Source organism: Heterocephalus glaber, unplaced genomic scaffold (assembly GCF_053883595.1).
Source record: "Heterocephalus glaber isolate CG9 unplaced genomic scaffold, H.glaber_assembly_v1.0 deba00001481, whole genome shotgun sequence".
Classification (NCBI taxonomy): domain Eukaryota; kingdom Metazoa; phylum Chordata; class Mammalia; order Rodentia; family Bathyergidae; genus Heterocephalus; species Heterocephalus glaber.
Window position 1 is genome coordinate 59,655,213 of NW_028258317.1, and position 10,567 is coordinate 59,665,779.

The 10,567-nt window shown below is 39.4% G+C and overlaps 1 protein-coding gene across 4 annotated transcripts in view; it reads left to right on the forward strand.

Moving 5' to 3' along the window:
- The window catches only part of Gcnt1 (glucosaminyl (N-acetyl) transferase 1), a 43,725-nt gene extending 36,275 nt beyond the window's left edge, over window positions 1-7,450 (forward strand). For 3 of the 4 annotated variants that reach the window (XM_021242741.2, XM_087184124.1, XM_087184123.1), the window contains 2 exons: window positions 733-878; window positions 2,013-7,443. In XM_021242741.2, the coding sequence (XP_021098400.1) occupies window positions 2,169-3,455 (1,287 nt within the window). In that variant the 5' untranslated portion in view covers window positions 733-878; window positions 2,013-2,168 and the 3' untranslated portion in view covers window positions 3,456-7,443. Of the gene's footprint in view, window positions 1-732; window positions 879-2,012 lie in introns of all 4 variants that reach the window. The other variant, XM_004862533.4, reaches the window with a different exon arrangement.
- The last annotated feature ends 3,117 nt before the right edge of the window (window positions 7,451-10,567 follow it).

Below are 10,567 nucleotides of genomic sequence, written 5' to 3' on the forward strand. Positions count from 1 at the left end.
GTGAGAGATATAGGTCTAGTTTTAATCTTTGGCAAGTTGAAGCCCAATTTTTCCAGCACCATTTATTAAAGATAGCCATGTTTGTTTCTGAGGCCATTCAAGTCTCTGCTCCCTCAGCTTTAAGGTTTGCTGGTGACTGAACAGAGATTTCTGCAAATTCCTGGAACTAATAAGGGGAGGGGATTATGTAAGGGTGTGTTGTTGTTTAATGTTTTGATACTTTAGTAGTGAAAATTCTTAAGTATTTTAGCAGAATTGTTTGCTTTTTAATCAAGATTTGAGGTGAAGTAGTGGTCAAGATGAGGGAAATGAGATGAGCAGCTTTTTCATTTGGGCACACATTTTGGAAAATGTTCCTAGGGTTTCCTTTTAAAAAGCTTAACCTATGACTGGGGATATAGCTTAGTGGTAGAGCACTTGCCTAGTATGCTAGAGGCCCTGAGTCCAATCCTTAGCACAACACACACACACACACCACACAAAGCTTACCTTGAATTTCATGGTCTTTCAGACTTTTAGCAATCCACGAAGATAGCATCAGAAAAAAAGAAGAAATAAAATTGTACAGAAGGAAATTTTAAAAGAGATAAATTGGCCAGCCATAATTTTGAGCAAAAAAAAAAAAAGTAAACATTTAGGAGTAGTTCACCAGCATGGTTTGGGTGTGTGGATACTACAAGTGTGTGTGTGTGTGTTCTTATCCCATCACACATTTGTCTTTTCATCTCACAGATTGAAAGCATCATGGGACATGTTACCATTGCTGGATGCCTGGGAACTTTAAGAAACTTGGTGGTATGAGAGGCATTCTGGACAGCTGCGGGATGTTACCTGGACCCAGAGCGCTAACTGACCCAGACTCTCTTTAATTCTCAATGGTAAAAAGTCTAGATACTTTCTTTACATTAGTCTCTACTAGCAATGGCCAATTATTTATTTTTAGTTATTATTAATATTGATAGTTTATTTTCTAAAGAAATCTTTAAAAGTATCAGAGTTAATTCTGGTATTAAAGTCTTGTTTCAAATCTTTATATATCTGGTACAGATAAAATGAGTGGTATTTGACCTTGTTTTAGAGCAGCATCTATTAGTTATACAAGTAATTGCCAAGTCACAAAGATTGTTTAAGGCATACAACAATATTTGAATTTTTATAAGTATTTTACATACTAAAAGTTGGTTGGGGTCCTGGAATTTAAATATAGACAAAAGGTCTGTCATAAATTATATTTATAAATTTATTTTATAAATTATTTATTTATAAATATTTTATTTTATAAAGTTTTGATAATTTTTTCAAGGGCTTAATTCTTAGAATTTGTTATAACCAAAATAGGAAGAGCAAGGTTATATTTTTTGAACTGTGGATGTCTTGTTCCTATAGCACCTGACATGGAGCTAACCCCACATGTGGGGTCTGCCCAACACAGCCTCACATCTGGGCAGCTTCTACTGAGCCCTTTTGCTCGTTTGTAGTTGAGTTGCCCTTTCTTCAAGGTTTCTTAGAAGTCATGACCATTTCTAAGTCTGCCCCTCATCACCATCTTACATGACTGCCAAGCAGGATGGATCTAATTCTTCACATCTTCATGGATGTTGCTGACACCAGCGGGTTCCTCCATGGCAGGAGGAACTTAGATGGGTAACAATTTTAAGACAAGGGGCATTCTTGAAGTTGGCATAGTATAAAAAACTCACCAAATGTGGCCAGTTCAATAATTATAGCCTGGCTCTGTATGTTTTTGCACTTCAGTATACCTGAAAAGGCAAGTGTTTGCTGTAAGATATCTTAGGACATCTTTGTACTAGGATTTGGTGATTGTTTCTCCTGATCTCCAACTATGGCTTTAATACTAGAGTTTCCTGTAAAACTACCTACCTCCTTTCCCCTGATTAATCCACTTTGTTTTTGTTATCTGGCCTCATAGCAAAAAAGACAGATCTTGAGGCTGACAATCTACTGTGAAAGATTGTATTTACATATATATATAATTTTTCTTTTTCTTTCAGAGCCATTCTGCCTTTCAAGATGCCTTTTTACATCTGACAAATCCAGACTGGCAACTCTTCAGGCTCTGACAGAAGAAAGACTGGAGGGAAAATCATTGGGGTTTGCAGTCTAGAAGATTGCCTTTAATGAGGAAGAGTTTCTGATTATCATTTGAAATGCTGAGGAATTTGTTACGAAGGAGACTTTTTTCTTATCCCACTAAATACTACTTTATGGTTCTTGTTTTATCCCTAGTTACATTCACTGTCTTAAGAATTCATCAGAAGCTTGAATTTGTAAGCCTCAGACACTTGGAACTTGATGGAGAAAATCTTAGTAATAATATTAATTGCACCAAAATTTTACAGGGTGATGCAGATGAAATCCAGAAGGTGAAGCTTGAAATGCTAACAGCAAAATTTAGAAAACGCCCTCGGTGGACACCATCTGACTATATCAACATGACCAGTGACTGTACCTCTTTCATCAAGATGCGCAAATACATCATGGAACCCCTTGGTAAAGAGGAGGCAGGCTTCCCAATTGCATATTCCATAGTGGTTCATCATAAAATTGAAATGCTTGACAGGCTCCTAAGGGCCATTTATATGCCTCAGAATTTCTACTGCATCCATGTGGACAGAAAATCAGAGGACTCTTTTATAGCTGCAGTGAAGGGCATTGCATCCTGTTTCAGGAATGTCTTTGTGGCCAGTCAGCTGGAGAGTGTGGTCTATGCTTCGTGGAGTCGAGTTCAGGCTGACCTCAACTGCATGAAGGACCTCTACAGAAGGAGCACAGAGTGGAAGTACTTGATCAATCTTTGTGGGATGGATTTTCCTATTAAAACCAACCTGGAAATTGTCAGGAAGCTCAAGTCGTTCATGGGTGAAAACAACCTGGAAACAGAGAAGATGCCATCTCATAAAGCAGAAAGGTGGAAAAAACATTATGAAATCATCGATGGAAGGCTAATGGACACCAGGAACCCCAAAACACAGCCTCCTCTCAAAACACCTCTTTTCTCAGGCAGTGCCTATTTTGTGGTCAGTAGGGAGTATGTGGGCTACGTGCTAGAAAATGAAGACATCCAGAAGTTCATGGAGTGGGCGAAAGACACGTACAGCCCAGATGAGTATCTCTGGGCCACCATCCAAAGGATCCCCGAGGCCCCGGGCTCTCTACCCTTGAGCCACAAGTATGACCTGTCTGACATGCAGGCTGTTGCCAGGTTTGTCAAGTGGCAATACTTTGAAGGTGATGTTAACAAGGGCGCACCCTATCCACCCTGTGATGGTGTCCATGTGCGCAGCGTGTGTGTTTTTGGAGCTGGTGACTTAACCTCGATGTTACGCAAACACCACTTTTTTGCCAATAAGTTCGATGTTGATGTCGATGTCTTTGCCATCCAGTGTTTGGATGAGCATCTGAGGCATAAAGCCCTGGAGATGTTAGAACGCTGACCACTGCAGGTAATCCAAGGAGTGACAAGGATGCACAAATGGTACCCCTGACTGTCTCCTTGGCCCTGCAGGAAGCATCAGAACTTTACGGAGTCCTCTCTGGGGTGAGGACTCAAGACTTCATGATTTCTGCAGGGCACAATCAGTTAGAGAGGTGTCAATGATAAATGTTCATCCATGGTCAGTGGGAGGAAGCAGTTAAGGTGACTGAGAGCCCAAGGGAGGTAGCAAGATATTGGGGAGAGAGGGAACAGGCTGGCTGGAGAAGAAGACCATGTGGAAATCAGCCTCAGGGACTGTTACAAAGCTCAGGGATTTAACATAGTGAGAAGTTTTGACTTGTGCCAAAATTATTTTGAGAATTTAAAATACAACAGTTTTCATGATCTGAATAAATTTATAGCAACAAACCATCATAAGGGTGTTATTTTTCTCATATATTTGATTTTATTCTAAATGACTCTTGTAAATACCTTCTGCTGTGTCATTGTGTTAGTATGGCTGTATATCATCTCAGGGAACTTAGTGTTATTTAACATGTATTCTCTCTTATTTTTGCTTATAACAATGCATGTATGTTTTCAAAAGCAAAAGAATTGACAGTTTCTAGCCTAGTTGATTTATATGAATCATCTTTGGATATTAAAGATGCAAAGAATCATCTGGGTGCAGTGGCTTGTACCTGTAGTTCCAGCTACTCAAGAGGCTGAGGCGGGAGGATTGTTTGAGCTGTGAAGACTGAATTACGTCCCCAGAGCCCCTTTTAAAATTTTGTATTTTGAGAAAGGATCTTGTTCAATTGCCCAGTCTGGGTTTAAATTTATAATCCCCCCACTTGGCTCTCCCAAAGTAGGGATTACATGGGCCACTAGGCCCACCTCAAGTTACCTTTTTTGTTGTTGTTTCTACAAAGAGTAGCACTCAATTTTTTCAGATATTACTTTCTATATCCTTTCCCTTCACCTCTCAGACCTTGCTATCAAGTTGTATAACAATTCACTTCTTTAGGCCCCTCTTTCACTGTCTTGGTTCTCTGAGGTGAGCCAGCGGCCAGTAATTCATACAGAGAACTTAGAAAGGGTGAGGCAGGTCTGGGGTGACCGCTGCTGAGGCTCATGAGAAGTTTTTTTTACGACTAGCAGTTGGCAGTGTCCCCAGAAATTAATACTTCTACTCAGTGGGGCCCTGGTGTCCAGCCACCAATGGGGGTGCTGCCTAGTGATGAGAGTACCTTTGTTTGAAAGGACCTGGCTCTCACCTTGTCTGCCCATTGGTTGTTCCTTAGCCTATTGTAAATTTCTTCCTGTCAGGGGACTTTGTTTCAGACGGGTTCTTCCACTGTTGATATTATTCACTCTGTATGGTTCTTATTCTCTGCATTTTCATCCAAAGACAGAAGATTTGGGGTTAGTATAGTGCTGACTTCCATCTCAAAGTAAATGAAGGTTACAAAAATTTCTTATTATTTTGCTAGGTCCATACTGTCCAGCCAAAGATCTAATAGGAATGATGAAGCCTTGTCTTTTAGCATTCGACTTTAAACAGGAATCAAACCTGTGAAACTTTATTTTAAAAATCCAGCCAACTTAAGCAGCCCATGAGAAATTCATATCAAACAGTATTAAGGCTTCAATTGAGAAAGTATTTTTATTTCTCAAAGTTAGAAACAATTTCCATCTTCTTGAGAGATGTCTTTTTAAAAACCTTTACTGTCGTTCGTAAAGGTGGGATAAACTGTTTTGTGTGATGAGTGAGGAAGCCAGTGATGAGCCGCAGGAAAATGTCTTGGCAAACTCCAGGTGAGGTTGGTGAGGGCAGTGCCTGCATTGTGGTCTGGCCACTGGCTTTTAAAACAAAGTTTCCTTTTAGTGCCTGTTCAATAGTTCTCCCATTTTTCCTTTAATAGAAAAGTTTTTACCTCTATGTTTTTTACCTCTAAATTTACCTCTAAGTTTCTACCTCTAATCTCTGTGATAGAGATTTTTTTCTCCCTGAAATCAGTGCTGTTTGATAACATGTACTTTGTGCATATGACATAACAGTTTTTTCATTTTTTATTTTGAAAATTTGCAAAAAAACAGTAATACAGTGAACACACCTCTGCACACCATCTACAAACCCAAACACATTCTTACCTGGAGTTACCAGTTGCTAACCATTGGGCTCATTGACTTTGAGTTGTATATAATTTTGAATTTAGAAAAATTGAAAAATTTAACATTTAAAAAATTACAACTATACAAAGTTATTCAGCTCAAAATTGTTATAGTGTGACTGCATCTGATTTGCATTTAAGTTGGCAGCTTTTGAGGCTTTTTTCCCAGCATAGATACAAAAATAGGATTTTCAAATCCAGTTCCCTAAACCCTACGTTAAAACTGTGAATCCCGTCTTTTAGGTAGCTGTGACACCTCTTCTTTCTCAAAAGACACCTGTGGAAATGGGTCTGATGTTGCCCTCACGCTCATCCCTGCTGCAGGCATATACAGGGTCTGGTGTTGGGACTCAAAGGGCCTTATAACAAGAGTGGGTGAAATCAAAGCCAGTGGTGTGCTCAGGAGAAACAAAACTCATGTTCTCTGAGGATATATACAAATTACTTAAATTTATATATGTTAGGTACTAAACACTGACATTCTTTGTACGGTCAAGGACTTTTATAGGGAATTTTTAGGATTCATATTCACAAATAAAATTAGAATTTCTTATTCATGAACTGAAATTGTATGATGGAAGGATGGCAGTTAATCAGCGAGTCATGATTTATGTATTATTTATTAAGGATAAGAGTTAACAAAAGAAAATAATTTTCCAGGCAATTAATTACCTAGGTTCCTCCCAGACCATGGTGAACAGCCAGGCAGTGTTGAAAATGTGGACTATTATCCTTCCTAAACATGCATTTGTGTCATTCATCAAGTACATTTTACTTAAGGGAAATGACATAAATAGACTTTTTTCTTGTGATTTGGGTAGGAAAAGGCCATGTTTGATTTGGAGGGTTAATTGAACTTGACTTTTTCAGTTGCTCAGAAAAATAATCACTTCTCGTTATGTTAAATACAAAATAAATGCAACACTATTTCATGGCAAACATAGTTCCCGTTGATTTTACCCATTTGAACATAGGCTGATTCAGTTAGAAGCTGTTTTATCGCCATTAAAATAAGCCATTTAGAAAGCAATGCCTTGTCTGCACCAATTATTCCTTTTTTTCCTTAGCTACCACACTCAAAGATAATAGTAATAAAAATAAGATTATGAAGGCACAGATGTCTGAGAGGAAGAAGGTGTGGCAAAGAGAAAACTTAGCATACATTATGCAGCTTTGAACTTTGAACCAAGGAACTTCGAAGCTTGACCTTGAGCTGCCAGCATTGCCTTCTAGGACGGAAGACACTGCAGCCTGTGTCTGTTGACAGAACTGTAGTTCTCCAGACAGTCACTCAATGGGCTGCAAAGACCAATAGGATCTATCCCTCACTGGGTCTAAATGGGAGAGGCACAGCTGAGACAAAAGGGAAACTCCAGCCCAAACACTGAGGGCCTGCTCCAAATGTCTCCAAATTGACATAGCACACACTCACTCACTTGAACACCTCAATGGCTTTTAGGGTGACTATTACCACAGTCAATTTTAGAAGCTCTTCGGCCTCCAGAAAACCTTGCACCCTTTGCCAGTCACTCTCCCACAAGGTCCCCACAGTTTTGAAAGGATTCAGATGCTGAGAGAAAAATGAGTAAAGGGTGTAAAAAGTCACAGGTAAGCCTGCAAAATACCCACAGTGTACATCTCAGGTGGGAGAACAGTCTTTAGCAGTAGCCGGAAGAATTTAACCCCTCCTGTAAGCCACTGTCAATCTGACTTCAAGATACCGAGGTGCTTTGATTGGTAGCAATTTTGCCTCTTAACTCCTTAAAAAAAAAAAAAATATGTATATATATATGTGTGTATATATATATGGAATTTCACCTTCTTAAATCAGATAAATGTTAATTTAATCAAAACCAAATTAAAATAATTTAATTTTATATACCAAATTAGCAGTGTTTTCAAAATATTCACCCTCAGTACTTGGAGAGTATGTTAAGAAACAAGACTAGATACACTGTGATCTTAATTATAAAAGAGAAACAAAGGTATTGAATAGAAAGAATTCAGAATTCCCCTGAAATTACATCTTGATAAATATTTTGAGTCCCTTCAGCTCCATAAAAGTGTTGCTTTCCAGGCCTGGGGATTTAGCTCAGTGGTCCCACTGCCTGCCTCCCAAGTGCAAGGTCCCAAGTTTGATCCCCGCTACAAAAAAAAAAAAAAGTGTTGCTTTCCAAATATGTATTTGGATTTTTTTCTACATACAGTTTGCCTTAGAGAAACTTGTTTCTCATCTCTCCAGCCTTCATTTGGGGGAGGGAGGGTCCCTGCCACTTCTCCTCTTTTACCCACAGGAATGTCTTAAATTTATACTTTAATGTTTGGTGTGTTTCAGGGTCCTATGCTCTGGGTAACTCTGTAAAACACCATCATGGTGCATCTCAGGTGGAGAGAACTTTTTGCAGCAGTAGCCACAAGAATGACCAATTCTGTAGGCCACTGACAACCTGGTTCTTAGTTGGGTACCAGTTTTGCTTCTAGCTCCTTATGGAATTTTATTTTCTTATATGAGATACATATTAATTTTATTGGTTGTTAGGTAAGGATTATCTTGTTCTTTGAGCTGCATGCCTGTGGAAAACAGATGTTTGCCTTCAGTGGAGGCCCTGAAAATTCTCCCAGAGCATCTATCTGGACATCCCTCCGTGGGAGTAAGTTGGATGAGCAATTGTGGTGCAGGAGGAAGATCTTGTTTAACAAGAATTTTGTGCATTTCTTGTGAAGGCTCAGTGACCTTTAAGATTTGCCAAGGAACAGAAACTAATTTTTTTAAAAAAACACTTAAAAAATTCTGCAGAACATGGGCACCACTAGCTTACATCTTATTGGGTATTTATAATCAACCTTCTTGGTTATTAGACTCATTAGCAAATTCTTCCTGGCCCAGTTAGAATTCCCTTACTTAACTTTATTCAAAGGAAATGTTTTTTCTGGAAAAAGATTCCCTGGCCCTCTACTCAAGTAAGAAGGTCCTTTTAAGGATGTTCCTTAAAGTCCCACTGAATGAATCATGACCAGAACTGGCATTTACAGAGCTTTTTTTCTTTTCTTTTTTCCTCCCCAGTACTGGAGATTGAACCCACTGCCTTCTCACTGAGCTATATTCCCAGGCCTTTTTATTTTTAAAACCGTTTGCTTGTTTAGTTTATTTTAAGGCAGGATCTTGCTAAGTCACTAAATGGTCCAGGCTGGCCTTGAACGCGAGAGCCTCCCACCTCAGTCCAGCTTACTTATTGCATGTTCTGGTCACTTTGCAGGTATCACTTCCTTTCATTCCACAACCTCCTTAGGCTACTGTTGGCCAATTTAAAAAGCAGTCAAAGAAAGGCATGCATCTCTGACTTGGAGGGGAGAGGTGCTTGCACATGGAACTCTACTCCTGAGCTACACCACCTGGCTCTTCTGTTTTCAAACAGCAGATGCATTGAGAAAGGAGTGAAAACAAAAATCATCCATGAGTTTTTAAAAGCATCTCCAAAAGAGTGTGTGGAGACAGGAGAGAAAGCCTTGTGAAAACCAACCCAATGAAGACTGGTGGGGGAGAGGACAGTCAGAAATCCCAATACTTTTTTAGGGTTTAGGCTGAAGAAAAAGCAGGAGAAGAAAGGGGAGGGGCAAGAAGCTTGGAGGAATAGTTCCAGGAAGTCCTGTCTGTCTGGATGCTTAGTGAGCACAGAGAAGTACAGGCGGCTGAAGTTTGGCATAACGTACACGCAAGTGTCAGCTCTCAATCTCTGTTTCCATATATTGTCTAGTTGTAGAATAGTGTCCCCAGACAGGTGAAGAATCTTAGGTGATTTTCGTTTGACTGAGCCCTGTTTGGCTGGTTTTTGTGTTGCTAAGTGAATGATGCAAATTGATGGGATTTGCCAAAGAAGAATGTGAGGGGAAGAGGAGCCAGCTAGAAAGTCCAGAGAGGACTGTTTGGGGTTGGGAGGTGAGCGGGCCTGCAGCCTCTGGAGGAAAACTAGAGGGAAAAGGGGGCGATTTACCCACTGTCCATGTTACTGAGGTATGATGGACAAAACTGCATATAATTAAAGGGCATAACATTTTAATATATGTATACACTGTGAAATGATTAACACAATCAAGCTCATTGGCATAGCTACCACCTCATGTCATTATTTGTGTGTGATGGGAACACTTAAAATCTTTCACAGCCAATTCCAAGTACACAATGCATCACTAACTACAGTTATGCTGTACATTTCTTCTCCAGAACTTGTAACTGAAAATGTGTATACCTTTTTGGCCACCTCCATTTCTCCCACCCCACCCCTCAGGCCCTAGCTGCCAACTTCTTCTGTGTGTTTGAGTCTCACTTCGCTAGGGTTCATGTAGATGAGATCATTCAGTGGTTATCTTTCTGGGCCTAGTTTATTTCCATTAGCATAATGTGCTCTAAGTTCCTCTATATTGTTGCAAATGGCAAGTGTTCCTTCTTTTTTATGGCTGAATGTTATTGCATGTGCACACACAAATTTACATTTTATGTACATTTTATCTATCCATTCATGTGTAGATGGATATGTTGATTCTATATCTTGGCTATTGTAAATAATGCTGCCATGAACTTGGAAGTGCAGATATTTGTTTGAGACCATGACATCTGTTCTTTTAGATATATGCTCATTAATTGAGTTTGCTAGATCATAAAGTAGTTCTATTTTCAGTTTGGTAAGGAACCTCCATACTGTTCACCATTACTGTAGACAGCTAAGTTAATAAGATATATAGTGGGCAGTTAGACAGGGCCAGGCCTGAGTCAATGTAAAAGACAAAACATTTACTGAAGGTCAACATTAAAAAAGAGAGAAATTACTGTACCCACATACTTCCTCTAAGGATGAATTGCAGTGATTAATATTTTAAATAGACATCAATCACCTTAAGTGGGGGCCAAAATCTCCCTAGCCCATTTCCTTTCTGGAAAATCCTTACTTATTCCATACAT